Source organism: Protobothrops mucrosquamatus, unplaced genomic scaffold (genome assembly GCF_001527695.2).
Source record: "Protobothrops mucrosquamatus isolate PMUCROS unplaced genomic scaffold, P.Mucros_1.0 scaffold728, whole genome shotgun sequence".
Classification (NCBI taxonomy): Eukaryota; Metazoa; Chordata; class Lepidosauria; order Squamata; family Viperidae; genus Protobothrops; species Protobothrops mucrosquamatus.
The window spans coordinates 81,903-104,450 of record NW_015387004.1 but is presented as its reverse complement, the minus strand read 5'-3'; the positions used below and the strand labels follow the sequence as shown (position 1 = coordinate 104,450).

The 22,548-nt window shown below is 36.4% G+C and overlaps 1 protein-coding gene across 2 annotated transcripts; it reads left to right on the top strand.

Annotated features, from left to right (window-relative positions):
• The first annotated feature begins 1,675 nt into the window (after nucleotides 1-1,675).
• Nucleotides 1,676-22,548, top strand: TCP11L2 (t-complex 11 like 2). Of its 2 annotated transcripts, none has more exons than XM_015818362.1 (13): nucleotides 1,676-1,789; nucleotides 7,041-7,140; nucleotides 9,623-9,819; nucleotides 10,711-10,768; nucleotides 11,360-11,532; nucleotides 13,490-13,625; nucleotides 14,099-14,219; nucleotides 15,722-15,942; nucleotides 16,791-16,927; nucleotides 17,354-17,544; nucleotides 18,641-18,822; nucleotides 18,924-19,096; nucleotides 19,990-22,548. In XM_015818362.1, the coding sequence occupies exons 5-13, from the start codon at nucleotides 11,394-11,396 to the stop codon at nucleotides 20,232-20,234; spliced, it is 1,545 nt and encodes a 514-aa protein (XP_015673848.1). In that variant the 5' UTR covers nucleotides 1,676-1,789; nucleotides 7,041-7,140; nucleotides 9,623-9,819; nucleotides 10,711-10,768; nucleotides 11,360-11,393; the 3' UTR covers nucleotides 20,235-22,548. The 2 variants fall into 2 exon arrangements, with proteins under 2 accessions (XP_015673848.1, XP_015673849.1); XM_015818363.1 differs by lacking the exon at nucleotides 1,676-1,789 and adding an exon at nucleotides 5,143-5,168.

Below are 22,548 nucleotides of genomic sequence, written 5' to 3'. Positions count from 1 at the left end.
CTAACCATATGATTCAGAGTTGGTTCTCCCAAGAAATTGGGTGAGTCAGTTTAGCAAATACAACTATGTACCTTAGTCTCTTCAAGATTTATTGATTAACATTTAAAGCATTAATGGAAGAAACTGCAGTATATCTTTTGAAATAGCTTGGCTATAATTTAAATTTAACATTGACTTTCAAAAATTTAATCTTTTCAAGCCAATTTTTGAGGCTAAACAAATCTGCGATCCACTGCAAAACAGATTGTTTTGATACTGTAAAAACTGGTTTTGGGGAGAACTTAAAATAGACTTTTTTTATTATCTGCCATCAAGTTGTGTTTGACTCCTAGTGACCACGTAGATTTTTTTTCATGATAATCTGTCCCTGATCTGATCCTTCAGGTCTTCTCATGGTGCACTCATCATCACCACATCGAAGTCCATCTAACTTACTGTTAGTCATTCTCTTCTCTTTCTTTCCACCTTTCCAGCATTAGAGCCTTTTCCAGAGATCTGAGTCTTCATGTGTTGAAAGTAGCATAATTTGAGCCTGGTCATTTGTGCCTCCAATGAGAATTATGTTAATGTGCTTGATGATCCATTTTCTTGGCTGTCCACAGTATTCTCAGGAGTCTTCTCCAACACCAAAGTTCAAAAATGCCAATACTCTCCTGCTTGCCTTGCTCCATAGTGTCTCACAGTAAAACAGTATTACTAAAATAAAATTAACATGTAACTATATATTGTTCATCTTATTTTCCATAACAATTGTGTCTCCAATAACTACCAAGTAGATCACAGGGCAACATTCCTTCATAATTGTTTCCTTTGCTTTTCCGTGGCCTTTGAAAATGGAAAATTCCCCCTAGCTATCAAAGTTGGTAAAGTGCCCCAATGGATGATACCCACCAAATATGTTGGCCAAAGGAATCAGTTTTAAGGCAAACCTTTTCGTGGATTTGTCCCATCCAACGGTGCCCCAATCTCTTTAGCTACTGTGGATGTGTTGGAGAGGACACCTCCAAAACTGAAGTTCCGGGAAGGCTGAATGAATCCCAGTACAAAAGCCATTTAAATTTAGCACCCTGGGGCCAAAAATTTACAGTGAAAACATCATGACTCTTGTCTTCTTTCGCTTCCCTTCTACGAAACCTGCTCCTATTTTCCACCGTCAACGAGAAGATATTTTATCGCATACAGATGGCCAGTTCAAACAGGCAAGCATTATGACACAGGACAGAATCGAGCAATCTACATTCCTACAGCAACGTAAAGCGGTCGCCTGAGAAGGCAGGAAAGGGCTGTGTTTTGGCCCCAGCGCTGGCGCCCAGCCACGAAATGAGCCGCTGGAGGAGGAAACCTCCGAGCCGAGCAAGCAGGGAGAACTGGGGACACCCGCTCGCTTCCGTAAACATCGCTTAGCCCCGCCCCTCCAGCCGGGAGAGGAGCATTCCTACCCAGGGAAGGGGAGCGGACCCATCTCATAGAAGGACGAATTTGCCTCCCTTTTGGGAAAAAATACTGCGCAGCCGGCTTCGACCTGTCCGGGTTAAAACTTGTCGCTTCACTCTCCGAGGGTTGCTTCCCTTGCCTGTCGTGTCGGTTAAGATACGGAGTGAAACGTTTCCCCCTCTCCTCATAGAGAAGTGGGAGCGTCCAGGCAGCTGCTAATAGACGGCCAAAGACTATGTATAACCAAACGGGGGAGGCGGATGGAGAGTTAAAGACCGAGTGAGACCAGCTGAGGAGCAGCCCAGGCAGAACCGGGGCAACCGAGGACTTCTCTGCCTGGAAAGGGTCTCTTACGGTGAGTGGGTCTTGATTTGCCTTTTTCCTCCTCCTCCACCTCTTCCTCTTGAGAAAGGAGCGCCCGCGTCCTCCCCAAGCCCGAGAATCAGATCGATGGTGATCCCTGGATTGTCTCGGGAGCCCATAAAGCACGCTTGCATTGCGGAGACCCCTGAGCGCGGTGAGGGTGGTGGTGGGGGAATCGTTCTGCCTGGATCCTGATGTGAAGCAAAGCCCGTGTCAGACTCTGCGGTTCTGATGTGCAAACAATGGCTAATGGCTTTACGCTGTTTGTCCAATTCAGCTTGTGTTGGCTTGTTTGGCCCCCTGGTTAAACAAACAAACATAAGGCGGGCGGTGGGAGCTCGATCTCAAGGTGACTCCTCTCGTCTATCGACCGCAAAGCGCGCTTTTTGCAGTTGGGCAAAGCTGAGTGGGGGAAGGAGAGCAATAATTCCCTTTCGGGGGCCGGGGGTGGAAAATCCTTCGTTGGCAACCCTAATCGTTTTGTCCTTTTTGAAACACTTTTCTAATGACCCTCCTTCACCGTAACTTCTCGGGTACAGTTAAAGATCCGGAAGCGTTTAGAGAAAGGGCAGATAACGAAGGCGAGAAGCGACCTGTTGTTTAGAGGTTTTCCTTGGAAACAGCTGGTTTTGTTTGGACCGGAGGGTGCCAGGACGCTTGCGCCTCTGAGCCGCCGCCAAAAATACATCTGCGGGGAGGGGATCGGCCAAGCCGAGGAGGACAAGGAGGAGCTGCTGTTCTTGCCTTCTAGGAGGGGCGTCGAGTTACTCATTTGCTGTTCTTAATCTTGTACGGTACAATAGAGCGGTGGAGGACGCGGCTCTCATGTTGACTTGCTAGTACAGGTGGTCCGCGACTTACCATCATAATTGAGCCCAGAATTTATGTTGCTAAGTGAGACATTTGTTAAGTGAATTTTGCCCCATTTTGCGACCTTTCTTGCCACAGTTATTAAGTGAATCGCTACAGTTAAGATAGTAACATGGTTGTTGAGTGAATCTGGCTTCCCCCTTGACTTTGCTTGTCAGAAGTTCACAGAAGGGGATCACATGACTCCAGGACACTGTAACCATTATAAATATGAGTCTGTTGCCAAGCATCTGAATATTGATCATGTGACCAAGGGGATGCTGCAAGGGTTGTAAGTGAAAAACAAGTCATTTTTTTCAGTGCTGTTGTAACTTTGGTCACTAAACGAGCTGTTGTAAGTTGAGGATTACCTATACATCCTCTTACTCTGCCCATTGCATTTAGGGTTATGGAAATAAAATCTCAGGAGGGGGCCACCACAAAAATCTGGGTGACCATTACCTGGGAACCAAGGACAAGAGTTTTGTATATATGAGTTGCAATTTTTATTATTATTATTATTATTATTATTATTATTATTATTATTATTATTATTATTATTATTATTATTATTATTATTAATTCCTTTTAACCCCAATTTAAAATTAAAAAGCAAAACTTCTATATAGTAACTGTCTAGATTTCTGCAACAGATCCAATAGCCCATGGTTCAGATGTTTATAAACATTCTTGCACTTAAATCATCATCTTAGTTAACAATGGTGGTTTTTTTCTAATTTGACAAATAGTAGAAACTTAAATATTAAATGTTTCTAAAAGTACTTTAAACACAATAATAAATCACTGTCAAATCATAAGTTATGTCTGTTAGCACAGAATACACCATAATAATTGCACATCTCTCCATTTCCATTTCTGCAGAGATTCTCTTGATTTTTCAGGATTTTTCCATGAGATCGTGTGAAACCACCTCAAATCACAGGACACATTTGCCAGGCTTCTTAGTCATGGGACCTTTTGCCTCCATTGCAATATTAAAACATAATTTGAAGCCCAAATCTTCCTGATTTCATTTAATCCTTACATGGAACCTACATGAAATCATCAAGAAATAAATATGTCTGTCAGGTCCGTGAACAATCATGGATCTCACCACTTTTGGCTCCAACATGACACAAAAATTGGGTTTGAGAGAGATAATTTGATTTTGCATCACTTTTAAAGGGAGTCACATGACATCATTCTAAAGTCACAAAACACCTTTGTCTATAAAAGTGAACTATCGCAATAGATACTATCAATTGATTGAATACTTGGATTCGAGGCATGAATCTGTATCATTTTTTTTTTACATTGGATCAATTTGAAATAATTGTTAAAACACTGATCATAGATTTCTGCATAAAACCAAACATCAGAACTACAGATCTGAGTATCTGGAACATAATGCAACAGACTTCTATTTGAAATAAGAATACTCATGAATATTCTTGATTTTTACACATAGTTTATCTGAAACATCAAGTGATAAAATCATATCACAAAACTGGTAATGTTTGGCTCCCGTTTGTTATAAAAACAAAAAGAACTTACTTTCTTTAAATTTTACCTAGCAATAACTCATAAAATTCAAAAAGACGAAATTAATCTGAAAGTAATCATAAAGAAAACAATAGAAGAGAATATTTGTCAGGGTTGAACTATAGAGTCTTGAGTGCTCTCTGAGCATGGCTGTTTGTTTTCAGATGTAATTACTCATAAGAAAGCAACCAAGCTCAGAGAGCACCAAGGATGCCACAATACAGAGAACATACAAATCATCCACAATGGTGATGATAGATAGATAGAATGATAGATTGAGCAGATACTGAAATCCAACGGAAGTGCATAAAAGTGATAACAGGTATAAGAGAAATATTTCCCACAAATTCTCAGAAATGATAGCCCTTGCACCATGATACGGAAAGGAAAATTATGTTTACTAATAAAGAATGACTCACTTTAAAAGATGGCAGAGTAGATCTGAAAGTCCAGGGGCATTTGTAGTAGGGCTTTTTTTCCTCGTAGAATGCCCAGAACGGAGTTCCGGCACCTTTTTTGGATGGAACCTTGTAGGGTAGGCAAGATGGGTTGTATGACGTGTGTGAGTTCTGGCACCTTTTTTTTTTTTTTAGAAAAAAAAGCACTGAGGAAAAGTATATATATATATATTGTGACACTTCATTGCAGGTGAATCAGAGATGGAAATCAGGAATGCTCATCATTTTTCATTACTAACCCCTTTGCATTCTGCGAATTCTAATTTTGCAATATTTTAAAGATCCTTAGACTGATAGCATTATGGTGCAACCATATTTTTTCACTAATATATATATTCTGAAGTTTTTTTTTCTATATAGATGTACATAAGATTGCAACACACTGTTCAATACCAGGAAAAAAAAACTCCAGGCAGAAGACTTGCACGAAATAAACCTGCAATAAATATGGATGATTAAATGAATAATATTTTCTTGAGGGGGGGAGAGAGACTCTACATTCTGAAGAGTTCTATCAATTCTGTAAGCCTTTGTCTCTTGTCTCTTCATCTTAATAATGGACTGTATTTTAACTAAGATGCACTTTCTTCCCTTTAGGGGAATTCACTTTAGTTTTGAAGAAGTAACTTAAATGTGGAAAGCAATATTCGGGGGGGGGGGGAAGGGAGGAGTTCAAGCCTTCTTTCTTCCAGAGCTGCTACTTCATAAACCAGGATTTGCCCTTTTAAATGAAGAATAATCTAGGTGTGAAATACAGATACTGCAGGAGGGGGAAGAAGAGACTCCTCTTACAGATTTTCCAGGTCATGTTTGTCTTAGTCTTAAAGAAAATGCTAGGACAGCTGAAGCATTTACTAAAAATGCAAGGGTAGGAAAGAACAATAGGTTGAAAGGTCACTAAAGCACTTGTAATTCTTGGTAAAAATTATGCAATCTAAATTATTAGCTAATGCTAAAGTCTATGTGGAACATATCTCTAAGTATTTATTTTAGATCTCAGAAGAGAGTTGTCTGTTGCTTTCTTACTAGCGTGCAGGGAGAAAACGAAGAAAAAGGTTGCTACTCCAAAGACTGAATTTAGCTCATAGCAGGAGAAAAATGAATTTCTGTCTTCTGGATTAATGTTTGCAATGAGTTATACAAAAAACTAAATGTTCAGAGTCTGATTTACAAACATCAGTAAGGTGATTGAATTAGGATGCACATGTAATGTCTTCTCAAGAAACAGATCTACTTAAATGAAACACCACTGATGAAATTAAATTCTCACCTACTGTAATGATGTTACATTATGGAATTTGCTGTTAACAAAAGTTCATTAAAGAAACCTATTTCCCACTTAATTATCTACATCTCTATAATTAATATAAGTGTTGCTGTTCAGCTTCCATTCATTGGGAGATCAATAATGTGATTATTGCTATACCTTTCTATATGGGTTGCTATGTTTCTGAGTTCAAAAAGATATGCTTATGATATCTGCTAATTCCTCACCATGCACAGGCACACACAAAACATGTAAATTTTCTACTGAAGCTAAAGCCATATAGAGCCATAAAGAGCCATGTTGCCTTATTTACTCATATTGGTATATTCTTGAATCCTTTTCCTCTTCTGAAAAGGGAAACACAACAAACAGTTCAAGAATTTCTAAGTCAAGTATTGTACTACGGTATCACTGAAGTTGGTCAGCACTGATTCTGGTGTGTGCAAGAAGAAAGGTCGCACATTCCTTAAATGATTTTTTCCCATTATGAGATACTAAATGAACCACTTTTCTGTTTTAATTTTCTGCTTCTTCAAAGAACTATTTATACTCCAGCCTTGTTTTAGCATGGAGTGTAGATGGGTTAGCTTTCAACTAACATTGCTTGTCAGCAAAAGCTAAGAATTATTAGAAGCATCAGCCTGGGAAAAATGAAACATTTTTAATAATTAAAAAAAAAAGCAAGCTGCCACTACAGGATCTACATTTGTGAGTAGAATTATGCAACTGGTACATTGCATGACTCTCCATAATCCCTCTGTTTTGAAGTCCCAGGTTTTCACTAGGAGTTTGGCGAGTTCGTGCATGAGTTAATGTTATGTTTGCCCTTGCCACTCTACAGGTGATGATGTAAGTGTAAAATGATATTTTAATAAAATCACTGCATCATATGCTTGTAAAGATATTCATGCAGAAATGAATATTGCTTAAAAATGAGATTACAAGTGTTTCACAAATACGTAAATGTTAACAGTAATGGAGACTGAAAAGTCTAAACGACTATGCAAATTCCATCTTATCTCATCTTCTGTCCCACATAGGCATTATACTTAGTTGACAACATGCTATAGCTATACTATTATATTGGTTTTACTCAAATTTCTTCTTTTCTGTGTTTCGGTCTGCAGATCTGCTACATACTTCTTAAATGATCTTCAATATACATATTGAAAGTGTAACTGCCAATGAACTGCATCAAATCCCACATAGGGAGCAACTCTTGAACAGGTAAGGATTGACCAAAATAGGCAGTCTAAAAATAGTGCAGTAAACACAGATTACATATATGCATATATTTCTATTTTTAAATAAGATTCTTTTAAGCATTTAAATATTATCTCAAGTTTTCTTATACAATGTAATTTGTAATGAAGCTTATTTTCCAATCAAAATAAGACTGTGAATTTCTGTTTCAGGTTCTGCTTTTATTTGTTGTGTGTACATGTCCTATATAGTTACATTTAGGACAGATAGGCTAAATCTACCATGTACATTTTTAGGGTGAGTAAGTGAAGTATGTAGAGGTCTTCATATTTACTTTTATTTATTGCCTTCTCCTATAGCGCTATTAGTAGTAGCTTTCCAGTTCCCCAAGATAGCATAAAATGTGCAGACTGCAACTTTATCCACTCCACAATCCTATCCACTCCAGTGATGCATGGACTCTATCACTCTATTTCTGGTTGGTTGCATCTATATATACTTTGCATACCTACTGATGGTCATTAATTTTCTGAGATCTCCATGTTTTTCACAGCAAAAAGTTACAAAAAAACCCCTGCAACCCTTGCAAATATCTGAACGTCAGAAACTTTCTACCAACAGTTCATTTCATTCCTTTCAGTTTCTTATTAATTATTTGTTTTTTTTCAGCATGCCCATTTAATGTCTGCTTTATCAGTAGAGGGGTTGTTTTCTTGTAAAGTTGAACTTTTAACAGTCAGTGGGGCAAACTCATTTCATAATGTAGAATGACAAATTAACATTAGACAAATACCTCCTATTTGCAATTTAGGGCAGGTGAAAACTTAGGAATGCATTATTTATTTAAGCAGTGGAAGGAGTAGAGGACAGAAAGTAGTGAATGAGTCTGACTTGAGTAAATTTCTGAAGTATATAACTTGAAGCATAAATTAAAAATATTTTTCTTGATGCTTTTTATATATATTCTGAGTAAGTAGGTAAGAAAACTATTTGCAACTGCTATCTTTCCTTGCTTCTGAATAAGATATAAAATCAGTATTTAGATAGGTGGCTTGGTTTGATCTATGTGAAGATCATCCCTTTAAGCTTGAGAATCAGAATATATCCTGGGAATAATAATATAGCACATAGAAATAACCATATCCTTCTTTCTACTACATTAGTAGGTAATTATTTGGTCATTAGGGTATTCAGGTTCTACACTGAGTTTCTATAGTAGTATGCACAAACATCTTTGAAGTGTGCATTTTTAAATTGCAACTTTCTGTAGCTGATTTATTATTACAAATGATTATTTTCCAAAAACATTTTGCTGATTGCTACATCCAATGCTTTTTTTCTATTAAAAAAAAAAAAAAAGGTGCTGGAACTCATACACGTCATACAATGCACCTTGCCTACCCTACAAGGTTCCATCCAAAAAAGGTGCTGGAACTCCGTTCTGGGCGTTCTATGAGAAAAAAAGCCCTGGCTACATCACATATAAAATCAGAAAGAAGATCCATTTCTAAATGTCAATATGGTAATATCTGAGGAGCAGAATATATTCGGAAGTTTATTTCTATTAGCTATTTTAAAAAGATCACAGATGGGATTCCAAACAAAGACACTATGAAGTTGGAAGGGAAGCATCTCAAATTTCTTTCTGGAGTCTTCATGCTCTCTGCAAATGAGGGACAGTCTCATTTAATTACCTGGCTCAGTGACTCATGTTCTTGTGTATTTTATGCAATATGACATACAGGCACAACACTCTAAAGTATGTAGTTGTGTTATTATTATGTCAGTTTTCTTCATTGGGTCTGACACTCGTAAGTTAGATAAATTGTTCCTGGACTGTATCGTTACATATTGTGATTTTATTCACACATCAAGCTAAACAATAGTGTAATTTATTTGGTTTTGACTTAGTGAGCTATGTACACTCAGCCATTGTCATTGATAAATCATAGTTTATAGTCTATCTTGTTCTTCAAATATGGAATTTTTATTTGCTGCTTTTGGGACTATGCCTTTGTTTTACCTTGTCATATGAGCTTTTCTGTAACTACCCAAGAATAAAATGAGTTTTTAAGAGTCTTTGTTACCATGATCATCAAGATTATGCTATGGCACAAGGAACTTCACTTGCAGATCAAGGGTGGGTAACTACTATGTTGCTGCTGTAAAATATCTTGCACATTTGATAACAAAGATTTTTAAATGACCTTGAATGGAACCATTAAAACAAATGACAGCTGTGTTGTGGCTTACCCTTTTGATATTAAAAATTAAAAGATGCCCATTACATGCAATGAAATTTTAGTCCCTTTTCCCAAAATTGTGTCCTCCTGATTAAAAAAAATGATTTCCATAATTCCTTGCTATATGCTAACACATCTTGAGGACACCAAGTTAGGAGAGCTAGTTTCATTCGATTTAGTTTTTGTGCTTACACATTAAGTTTACATCCAAGAAGAGAAATGAAGACTGGCATACTAATCTGTCTCTCCTTCACCATTTGTAGAACTAATTCTCAAGTCCACAAAGAGGGCACCTTCTCTACAATTAATTGGCTTTCAATTCATTGGTAGTTTTGATTAAGAAGATTCCTATGGAACCAAGGAACATCTGGAAAATGTTCATGTTGTAAACAGGAGATTCATGCTTGCATGAAGTACTTGTTGACTCATTGCCAGAGCAGTTTAATAATTGCATGACTATGTAAGTTCCAATTGTAATTTTTAAACTGTATGATGTCATGTTTATTTCCTGTCCTGTGCACGTGCCTAGATATGATAAGTGGGATTATTAATCTACCTGACCAACCCTAGAAATGGTTGCTTTTCCTTGGCACAGGAAGTATTTAACTGCATCCTGAGGATTATTGATGGTTCACTACAAGAGATGTTATATGTCAGTAATGGATTTTCAGTTATGGGTTTTTCAAAAGTGAGTAGGTATTAGCATAATAATGGATAAAGTATATGAATTGAGTAATGGCTGGCTTAAATCTCTTAAATCTCTTATCACACTGCAGTGTTGGGTTTCATATTGCACAAATTGGCACATTATTTAATCCACTAGACAAATATTCTAAGTTTATCAGTTGGATGATTGCCATTTATTTAACTGGTTAAATATTATTGAATATTCCAAGAAATTCAAAGTCATTACTTCTCTTTTTGTTGTAGTAACTCTTTATTAACAAGAATAGAGTAAAGATCATTTGTCCTAGAAAATGTAAAACTTCTGTTAGTCTGATTCTAGTAGTAGGTACTAGAATCCATATCCAAAAGGGAACTGTCTCTAATTAAAATTCCAGTGAAAAATGGAACTTATTCAGTTATGCAGAGTTTAGATAACAGCATTTTGATAAGGAAGAGCATCTCAGTTTCCAAGGAATCCTGTAGTCCATAAAATGCTATCTTAAATTCTGTAAGATTATAGCCTAAAATGATTTTTATTATTTAACACTAGACATTAAATACCCAGTCTAGGTTTTTATATTAGAATATGAAACTCTCTTATACAATTCCTATAAAGACAGATAAAATGATATATGTGGAAAATCCTTTGAAGTGTTAAGTAACGTCTGTCTTTTTAATTTTCAAGAGGACTGCATCTACCTCTAGACAATTGTGATAACTTCATTTGGTGCTTCCTTACACAGGTTAGTATACAGTTTTGACTAACATTCAGTAATTTACTTGTCCATAGTTTAATTGTCATGATCATCAAGTAGGACAATGTCCACATCTGAGTTGGGAATAGCTGTAATAAAATATAATACTGCAAGTATGGAGAATTCTATTATATAAAGAACATAATCTGTGATTATGAATAGTCTAGGTTTGGTGTCTTATTTTAATTATTTTTTTCCAAGATTCTTAGCACTACCCTGTACACCATACAGTTTAAGCCAGTTTGGTATAAAATCCAAAGATATTTAATAATACTGCATGATTCATTTTTAAATGTACAATAAAATGGATAAGTTGTATTTAAGATAGGTAATATCTGCTTATCAGATTTATCCAAAGGCAAGATGACACCATCCCTCAAAGGAAACTTAGAGGGGAAAAAAACCCTCACCTGCTTCCTATATTTTCAGTGAATCTATGGATATCCTTCCATTTTAAAGATAAATTATTTGGAATAAACACTACTCTTAAATATTGCTCTTCAGTGATAACAGTTTTAAAGACTTTCTTATAGCTGTATCAAACATATTTTAATAAACCCCTTTTAAAACATTTGGCAGGCTCTATTTACTGGATCAACAGAAGTGATCCAAAATGCCTTTCACTGATGAGCAGAGCAGTGACTGTGATTCTTCAAGATCTTCAGAAAGTGCAACTTCTTCATCTAGTGACTCTGAATACTCAAGGCAGAGTTTTACCAGTGATTCTTCAAGCAAGCCCAGTTCTCCAGCCTGTAAGCAAGAAGCACGTACTGGGATATGTGTCTTTGAATTGCCAAAAGAATCTGGGATATTCAGGTTGGATATGCAGATCCTCCTCCATTTTGAGGAGAATGTTGGTGGACTATTGTCTTCTGGCCTAATTTCAACATTTGTAGGTTTTGTGTCAAAGATGGACAGTGCAATGTCCCTGACACTTCTAGATTGTGTCCTCAGAACACTCAAAATAATTTCCCAAATTGTGGAAATTTTCAGCAGTTTCCTATGGGAGTTGAGGCTGGCCACATTTTAGAAGGTTTTTTTTAGCTTCCATGACATCATACCAAGTCTTGTGGGTGAAATTGCCAGAATGTGAGATTAGTGTTAATTTATGACCAGCATGGGTTTGGGTTCTAGCAGTTGCCTATATATTGATGTTGGGCATTAGTAAAGATATCATGAAGGACTACCCTGAATTATGTTTATAATTGCCATTAAAATGTCTTAGCCCAGAGGTCCCCAACCTTTTGGGCATCAGGGACCAGTTACATGGAGAAAGGGTGTGTGATTTTGTGTGCTGCCTGCATCCTGCGGATGGGGCTTTGCTTGTTTGTGTGGACCGGTAGCTGGCATGCCGCAGCCTGGTACTGGTCCATGGACTGGGGGTTGGGGACCCCTGTCTTAGCCTATCTGTCTGCAGAGAAATGCCAGCCATATCCTTAAGTACCTTTTAAAATTTTGCTGAAAAAGTATTAAATAGCAAAACGCTTGAATTGTCCTCTAGCTGAACTAAATGATCATCTTAGAACATGTCCAAAATATTCTATAACTTATGGGTATACTGGAAATGTAATTTTGTGCAAAAACATTTCACTAAGATAATGCTTGAAAAACTTTACTTTTAATAGAATGTGTATTTCCTCATTTTAATTCACTTCTGCCTAGTGTTTATTTACTCACTGATTTTATTAATACATTCTCAGTTGGATTTCTCTATTAAAATATCTTGCAATTGAGTAAAATGGGAAAATAATAACATTTTTGTAAATATAGAAGCAAATAGCATGCCAATAAAAGGAAAACATTCTGTTTCGAACACATATATTTAGACATATATTTTAAAGAGATTTTATTAAAAGAGATTTTATTAATTGACTTCAAAGAGCAAGCAATTTCTGATTTGCAGAGATCAGAGTTGGCCTTTTCACTAAAGAGAATGGGCCAACTGTGGCTGAAACTTGGTGCAGTGAAAAGCATCTTGAATCTCTGATGTTAATCTGCCTCCTTCAAGTAAAGTTATCATTCCTGTTCTATTTCTGCTGTCAAAATAAAGCACAAGTGCCAGTCTGATTAGCTTTTGTATAGAGCAGGGGTATCAAATTTACAATGTCACGTGACGTGTCGTGACATATCGCAATTTTTTTGCCATTGCCGGCAATGGGGTGAGCGTGGTTTCGCTATGATACATCCGGTCCACGGGCTGGCAGTTTGACACCCCTGGTATAGAGGGTCAAGTACAAAGGACGAATTCTCTGGGACAGCACATATTAATCGGGGCTTGCTGAGCAAGGAACAGTTGGCTGATTTCATAAACCATGGTTTCAGCCACAGTAGGATGCTGATGGAACATGCAGGCCAAAACAAAGTGCAGTTTGACTTAGTATGGTATGTGAACCCAGCTACAGAATGGTGGGGAGGCTCAATTAACTTGTCCTTAAGTTTATTTCTAAGCTAGTCTATTGCTTCAGGAATAAACACATCCTGTTACAAGAACAATGAGAGGGGAATAAGGACTGGCAGTTTTTGAATTGCATTCCAGGTAACAAAATCTTCCGGCTTGGAATTTGCCCAAAAAAGGAGATATTTTGTGAAAATACAAGTTCAAAGTAACTTTTTTTTAAACACTAAATGCAGAACCCACTCAGAAATGAAAAATATTGATCTGTTTTCATATTGAGTCAATGTGGCATGTGTTTTATTTCCTGACTCCAGCAACAAGCCCTCCCAAAATGGTTACGTTTGATGAAATGATGGCAGCTGCAAGGAATCTCTCTAACCTGACTCTGGCTCATGAAATTGCTGTAAATGAGAATTTTCATTTGGAACGCATAGAGCACCCACACAACAGGTAGGTTCTAAAAAAGGGAGGGAAAAGGGAATCGGTTTTCAAACAAATCAACAAGCATTCACAGATAGTTTGCACAGTTTCAGGGGTCTTTTCAAATGTTCATCTTTTGGTACAGAATGTGTATTCAAAAAGCTAAGCAAGTTTTTTTCAGGTTATGCTTGTAATTCAAAGTAATAAGCCCATGAAACTTACACATTGCTACTTTAAAAAAGACCCTGAGCATACAGTATTCCTATAAATACTGGCTAAGGTTACATATCACACAAATTGTGACCTCTGTAATAACTGTAATGGCCCATTTCACAAATAAATTGAACTCTGATCATTGGTTTATAAACTGCCATGGCTAGGAACTTTCTATTAATGAAATGATAGGTCCTCTAAGCAGGAACTTGATTTGACTTTTGTAGTTTTAGCACTATGCTTCCTTTGAATTCATATACTGTCCTGTCTTCCCATCTCACACCTGACAGCTTGCCTGGAAGGGTTAAACAAATTGTACATAAAGCATTCTGGGATCGTCTAGAAGAAGATTTGAATGAAGACCCTCCTGAGTATGGGCACGCAATCAAACTGTTTGAGGAAATTAAAGAGGTGGGTCTTTGGTCCTGTTCTCTCAAGCTAAGTTTGTTTTTGTCTTGTTGGTAAGCAGCCATGAAGCAGATTCTTTACATTGGCATTCTGTAAATCAAAGTTATAGATGTAAAGTTGCAGCCTCTCAAGATGTCCCTAGTCTGACTGTCTTTCAGGTATCTTGGCCATGGTGGTTGGGAGAATGGTAAAGTTGAGTTTGAGCACACCTGAGAGCCAATAAGGATGGGGAAGGCTGCTGAAAAGTTTTGTAACAGATGGAAAGAAATGATAAGGAAAATTTATATGTAGATACAAAATAGCATGCTTTTTTTTGTTTGTTTATGATGGCATAGCTGCCAGAGGCAGAACTGCATAAAGTGTGATATCACTCATTGTGGCACCTCTCCTCTAATACTTTTTCTTACTTACAGGCTTCCTGGGGTATGATAGGGACCAGCATTTTCAACAGTCAGATTCTCAGAGGAAAAATGCTGATTTGGCCAGCTCTTACTATATTTCCCTACATTGATGTTAGACTCTGATGTAGCATTATTATATGTTCAAGGTGACCACAATAACTGCTCAGCTTATCCTGTCAGTACTGAAAGCCAGTTAAAAATGTGTGTGCCTGGCAGGGTTTGCCTGAACGTTATGTGTATTAGTATTTGCATGCTGAGTATTTAAGCAGGGCCTGAATGGGATCCTGCTAATACAACTACAATATTACATTATATAACATTGTAACATTGTTTTGTAGTTGTTAAAGGTTTTGCGGTGGGTGGGGATGGGATGTCTATGTGTCTGTGCGAATGCATACCTTTGACTTAGTGTTGCCTCCTAGCAACTGCTTGGGCTATTCCCTATAGTTTTGTTGGCAAGGTGTTTCAGAAGTGGTTTGTCATTGCCTCCTTCCTAAGGCTGGGAGAGAGTGACCAGCCCAAGGTTACCCAGCTGACTTTGTCTCTGAGAAGTAGAACTCATGGTCTAAGCCTGATGCCTTAGCCACTACACCAAACTGACTCTCTTGTTGTTAGTAGAACTCGGATGTACCTATTAATTTTTCATAAGGTTTTTGAGCTTCCAAGCAGTTCAAAATTGCCTCCACGTTTTTCCCTGACTTTTTTGCCCCATAAATTAGGCGGTTTTGGGGGAGGGGGAGCAAACTGAACCAAAATCACTTTGTTGTTAGCTTTGTGGCCACTTAGTTCCTCCAAATGACACTTTTGTGAAATAATCTAGATGTGGAACAGCATGTACCTGTTTTGCATTCAGATATGGCATTCACATCATTTGAATTAAAAACTATATAGAGGGTGACTTCAAGTGGCAAGATGGGCAGACTCATAATTGCTCTTGAAGAGGGAAGTTTGGCACGTACAATATAAAGCTACAGTTGCTGAAATTTCTCCTAACTTGTAGGATTGATTGATTCTCTCTACAGGTGTGTTTGACCACATGAAACACACATTGCTATTATGGGTCATTAATTACAACTTACTTGACTTCTGGTTTTAATCTTGCAGATCCTTCTTTCTTTTTTGAACCCGGGGGCTAACAGGATGCGCAACCAAATTTGTGAAGTCCTCGACACGGACCTTATAAGGCAGCAGGCTGAGCACAATGCAGTTGATATCCAGGGTCTTGCAAACTATGTCATTAGCACTATGGGGAAGCTGTGTGCTCCAGTAAGAGACAATGATATCAACCAGTTAAAGCCCACTGGGAATATTGTAGCATTGTTGAGGTTGGTATGTGGTTTGCTTTTTAACACTAGGTGGTGATTAAAAGAATGATCCAAATCAATCTTCCCCAAATTTCCAGGTGTCTTATACCATTTAGAATTCCCAACTAGCATTGGTGTGGAGTCCTTCTATTTGTATTTTACTGTTGGTAGTCAGACATTAATAATACTTACCATTGACTAAAGCATCGCTAACTGAGGAATTCTAGGAGCTGAAGCCCACCAACCCAAATTTGAGAAACCCTGGACTAAAACATTCCATGTACAAGCACCATCTTCAGTCTGACTTTAAACTATAAATCTTTGGCCTTTTTTTTTAGTTTTCTGCTTTTTCCCTATCCCCTATTTTTTGTAAAAGCAACCATCCACTTCCATGTTATTTTGGCTCTTGTAAAAGAAGCATCCTTTCATTGTATTTTCTAATGGTTCAACTCAGCTTTCAGAGTTGTTTTAATCCCAATGGATATCTAGTCTATCTTGATGGCTATTTGCTTTTTAAAGCTAGTTGCCTTAAGAGTTTAAAAAGTGACTTTTGCACTACCAGTTTCCCATAGGCACCTGGTTAAGCCACCGTAGGAGCAGAATAGATAGGATTTATGTTATCATTTCTTGTGATCTGTATTTGAAGTAGCTATATAGGTTATATAAAGATGTAATTATAGGAACATTGCAGAACAGCTGAAATTCTGCTCAGTAGCTTTACAGTTGCATGCCTTATTTTTGAAGCTTGGATAGGATGTAGTTTCTTATGAGTATATGTCATGTTCACATTGTGAGAAAGGACAACCGACAAAGTATGTAAGTACAGTGCTTGAACATACTGCAGATTTGTTATTTCTCTATTCTTTCAGGCAAATATTCCATGTTCTGGATCTCATGACAATGGATATGGTTAATTTTACCATTCAGAGTCTTAGACCTCACCTTCAGCGCAACTTGATAGATTATGAAAGAGCAAAATTCCAAGATATACTTGAAGAAACTCCAAGTATGTTCTTTGTTTACATAAAAGGGAATAGACAATGCAGTGGCAACAAAGGCAATTATAAGAGATCTGAAGCAGTTGAGCAAAAACCTGCAACAGATTTGGGGAGAGAAGTGAAGTATTCTAAAACTTGTTAAGGATTATGATCAGTAAAAAACCTTGAGTTGCAAAAATGCTCTGGCTTACATGTTTTACTGTTTGGATGTTTCTTACATTGTATACTCATGCATGATTATGTTACTTTGTCATGTTGTAAGCTTAGTCAGTTTTTAAAAACACTCTAGTTTTCAATATTCACCTTTATTATCTTTTGGTGATTAGGTCCTGGAGTTATTCATTCCCATAGCTTATTTACTGAACTGGGTACATGCCTTTGTAAAACAAAAAATACAAGTCTGCTCTTTCTTATCTCTGTCTCCAAATGTTCAGGTGCCCTTGACTTGACAACCGAATGGATAAGGGAATCAATACAAGATGAATTATCTTCTATTTCTGGTGAAATGTCATCATTCCCTGGTGCTAATGGGATCTCAAAACCAAACCTTAGTCCAACTGTGCTGTTAACAAACAGCTACCTGAAACTGTTAGAGTGGGATTATCAGAAAAAAACAATTCCAGAGGTAATTTGCTTTCTATCTTAGCACTTTAAGATAGAATATAGATAAGATAGAATAAAACCTTTATTCTCTTTTTTCCTGTAACATACATAGTGGAGAGCAATTTATACTTAAATCATGGTTGGCTTAACCATGATTTATGGAATGAACCACAACACACTAATCCAAAAACATTTTATAGGTTAATATGTTGCCTGAATCTATGCCAGTAGGCTGTTCAATAATTATTACCATTCATAATGTCATGGGTAGATTTTTGCAAGAAGATTGGATAAAGCTGACTCCCTTTTATGAGAGCCGATAGTTTGACAGTCATTCATTTCTTTTCATTACAATATTACGCCTTGCATTTGATGTGATTGGTTATTAATGGAGCCCCTGACTCTGTGGTAACCTACTTACTTTATCCTATAGAAATTAATGGGAACACCTAACTCTACAGCAGGGGTGTCAAACTGCCGGCCCATGGGCCGGTTGCATCATACGGAGGCCGTGCCCACCTCAGCTCCGGCAATGCAAAAAAGTTGCGATATGTCGTGACACATCATGTGACGTGGCGAGTTTGACACCCGTGCTCTACAGACTATGCTTCCATCAGATTTGATGACAATCATTGTTTTAATAATTTTAAGAGACAGGACAAAGTCATGACAGTTAAGACTATAACACCTAGTCTTAAATGCCGTTTAGTACCTCCAGGTTCTTAAAATTAGCAATTATTGAGGAGCAACAACAGAAGAAGAATAGATCCTACTATTTTTATTTGAGAGCTTCCTAAATCAATCTGATTGGTTAATGTGTGATATAGAAAGCTGGGATGAGCCTTGGGCTTTAGCTAGTAGCTATGTGGGCTCCATTTGCTCATTAATCTAATTTACATTTAAATGTTTATAAAATAATATTTATAAAGAAAGGAGTATGGACATTTAGCATTTGTATTACCAGCAGTATTGAATATAATGAAAATATGGTAGTAGTTCTCAGGAGACTTTTTTTATCCTGAACCTGATGAAAAAGTTGACATCTCACAAAGATATACTTAGATGTTAAATATGGTCAGGTGTTTGAGGATTATTCCTAAATGTTCCAATTGTTTCAGACACTAGTGACAGATGAAACTCGCCTTCAAGAATTATCCAAGAAATTGAACCAATTGAAGATTATAGGGTGTATTTCTCTCATAACAAGCAACATGCTACCTGCAGTTATTGAAGATATTCCAGACTTTGTTGAGAAACAAAAAAGAATTTCTTTTGTTTTGCTTGAAGGAATGCATAAGGAGTAAGTAAACACATGAATTATTGAATTATTGTTTTTTTTACTAGGCAAAAGCATTTATGTGATAGCATGTTGTTTCTAATCTCCTCCCCTCTTCCTTGCAGGAGTTTTGATTTAAAAGAAGCTCTTAATACAATAGGTGTTCAGACATGTAATACAGTAAATGAATCATTCACAGAGAGAGGCTTTCAATTATTAAATAAAGAAGTTCAAGCAAATTTGGTAGGTCAGCTCTGCAATATTGTTGAAGAAGACAATGCTGTCATCACCTTAATTGGTTAGTGATGAATTACTTGATATATTCTTACTATGAAATGTAAATTTAAATATACCTATGTGCCTATGATTCCTGAGCACTCTGTTTTATACATGTATTTTTTAAAATCCTCCCCTTGTCCCCATTGTAAAGATTGGGTCCACCCACTTCTCACATTTAATAGTACATTACTGGTGTTAGATTTAGATTTCAGTTGCAGAATCCAGAAATCCTAGCTTCCCTAAATGGTGAGCCTGGTTTTAGCCAGATTGTTATTTGAAAGGAGCACAGGTTCAGGAGGCCAGCTAGCTTTGTCTCTCCTATTTAAAACCTGGACGAACCCTGTCACTAGCTTGCAATAGTTTATGCAGAAGGATCTTCCCACTGACTGACTGTGACAGTGTTAACTGTTGAATAAACCAGTTGACTGGGTTGATCACACATTTTACAAATCAGTGCTGAAATTCACTTAACAAAATACTGTAAACCAAGCAAACAACATTATGACTCAGGATATGTGAATCTTGGCAGACATGGAGTTTGCTAAGGTTTTGAGAGCAGGAATTGGAAACCTATGGCTCTTTAAGTATTACTAAATCATAACTCTCATATTGTCCTCACTGAAAACGATTGCTCTGTAGACTTCCCTGAAAGAGGAAAGATTTCCTCTGTATAGATTTCCAGTGCATTTTGCAGTCTACATGTCAATCTTTCATAGATGTCAACTTCTATAGCATCAGTATCAACCAGAGTGCCATCTCTATAGCCATACTGCCTTTTTTGATATGTGAATGCTTTGCAGTTAATCAGCATGTTAGTTGATCAGTTTTCATTCAACATGAGAAATTAATGCTGTCCTAAATAATGCTAGGAAGTCTAATTGTACATCTATGTGTTTTTTTCCCCTTTTACAGGTAAACGAATTCATTTGTATATGAAAAGCTTGCTTGCTTCTCCATGCTTTCAAAAATCTATGCCTACAGTTCCTGGAGGTCTTGGTGTGATTCAGAAGGAGATAGAGACTATTGGATCGCAGTATGCTAGCATTGTTAACCTTAATAAACAGGTTTATGGACCATTCTATGCAAATATTTTTCGAAAATTGCTGTTCAATGAGACAGAAACAAACAAAGCAGAACTTGAGACTTCTTCCAACTGAAATATGTACAGCTTCTTTTTTGTTCCCTCCTTTTCACAATATTTATATTGTGATCTGCATTCTTTTTTTTGACTATGCATAGCTTGCAATGATGACTGTTAATGGGAAACAGAGAGAAATGTGTCTTTATTATACAGATTATAGTCAAATAAATAAAAGTTCCCTCCAAATTAAAGCAATTACTAAATTTTTAAAATGTAACTTTTGAAAGGATTGTTTGTAATAATGGCACTTATTTACTGTAACTTCTTTTTCTTACACAAATATTTCAGATGTGTATAAATGCCCACAGTAATATGAATCTTTTAAATACTTAATATGCTTATGTGAGTGACTATGGTGCAATAATATAAAATGTATATTTCAAGATTTAATCTGAAATAAATGTTAGAGCATTTGCCTTCTGCCTTTACCCCAAATGGATTGCTCAAGGAAGCCCCCGCCCCATTTCTCTTTTCTCACAAGATAATAGGGACAATTATGTGTCAAATTTGTCCCAGGCAGTTTCCCATTTTGAGCCTTTAATGTATGCAGTCTTCATAATAGTTTAATAGCAATTGCTTAGAATTTAGTAGCCTCTGATTTCACCTGGAAGAGTAGTTCATTTTTTTTAAGGGAAGTCATGATATTTTAACTGACTTGCTTAACAACTTATATACAAGCTATATTTACAAAAAAAATCTCGACTTATTGAAGGGCTAAAATACATTGAATGTATAATTTTTGTTTACTACCAGCATGAATCAGAATTTGAAAATGGAGAGCTTAAGAAGAAAGATATATGGTATTAAGTAGCAAATGCTGAACATATGAACACTTTTTGCAGATTTATGTCAATAAATAGTCCCAGTTGATATTTACTTGCTTTTTTTCTAATAAAAAATGAATTATCATTTTGGCCATAACATGCAATCCTCTTACCATATGATGCTTCTAAAGTGATTGTCACAAAGACTTTCAAGAAAGACCTTAATGTTTAAAATAACTGCTGATACATAGGTAATTGTTCTTACAGAAACAGAACTGTGTACATCAGCCCATCAACCTGGTGACAAGCAAGGAGTTCTGAAAGTTAGAATCTCTACAAAATCAAAGAGATATCAGATTGGGGAAGGCTGATATGAATTCTTTTTGTAAAAAATCTCTATTAAATATATATTGCTAGGATATTTTAGGAAATAACCATTTTCTTTTTCATATGTGTCAATTCCACACGGGACTGAACAAAATAACCTTTTGTGATAAATATTTGTTCAGCCATCCAGAGGAGCTTATGACAGCCAACTTTAGTTTTACAAAGCAATTTTCTTAAATTGCTCAGTATCTTAATGTTTTTTAGAAGATCTTCCTTGTTCTGGTATCCCTTGCTCTCAATATTCCACCTTTCATTTTTCTAAATAAATTTTAGCAGGTTTGAGAAGAGAGGGTGTGAGATGATTGTAGTAACTATCAAAATATGTATATGGCTAAAGGAAGTATGTATTGAGCCACAATATTTGTTGACTCTGGTGATTTGTATCAAGAAGTGAATATGTGAATATCCGAAATATAGTGAATAAAGTATGGCCTTCTGATGCAGTACTATAACTTCTAGCATCCTGTATGTTGATCATATTAGTTATGGCTGTTAAAAACTGTAGTTCAACAAATGGAGGGCTATGCTTTACTAACCCATGCCATCTACAGAAAAAGCAATTATCTAATTCTTAACCTTGAAATTTAAAAAGTGTAAAATATTTTGGACTTATATGTACCTTGATAAGTTTGTGAAGCTATAATATTTACTAAAAAAAAACCTTTCTGTAATCATGTTATGGTATATGATGATCTGTTTTTAAGCATTCTACATTATGCAGGATGATCAAGTGGTGAATGTATGTCTCCACAAATTTTTAATTTACCTAGAGGATTAGATCTAAATTAGTTTAACCTGGATACCATTGTAAACAATGGAACAAGTTAAACAAAACAAGTCCCATTTATTTCAGTGGATGTTAATTGCAACTAAGTGCATGAACCCAGCCTATATTTATTGTACAATGTTCATGCAGAAGATAATGTGTGATTTTTATAAATGACTTGAAAGGGGCATTTTATATAGCATGGTATGTCTATTTAAGAGTTTTTGAATATCTCACAACTAACTTTCATAATCTCTTCAATATTCAGAATGCTTGGTTAAATACAGTTGTTCCTCTTGCATGTTACTTACTGATATTATTGAAGTACATTTCCTTCCTTTGGCTAAAGTTAGATATGTACGTAATTGGTTCATTAAGTGGTTTTTGTCTTAAATGTATTCATTAAATTTGAT

Coding starts and splice junctions, on each gene's coding strand:
- TCP11L2 (XM_015818362.1), top strand. CDS start 11,394: ATGCCTTTCACTGATGAGCAGAGCAGTGACTGTGATTCTTCAAGATCT. Junction 11,533..13,489: donor CAAGCCCAGTTCTCCAGCCT/GTAAGCAAGAAG, acceptor TCCTGACTCCAG/CAACAAGCCCTCCCAAAATG. Junction 16,928..17,353: donor TATACTTGAAGAAACTCCAA/GTATGTTCTTTG, acceptor CCAAATGTTCAG/GTGCCCTTGACTTGACAACC.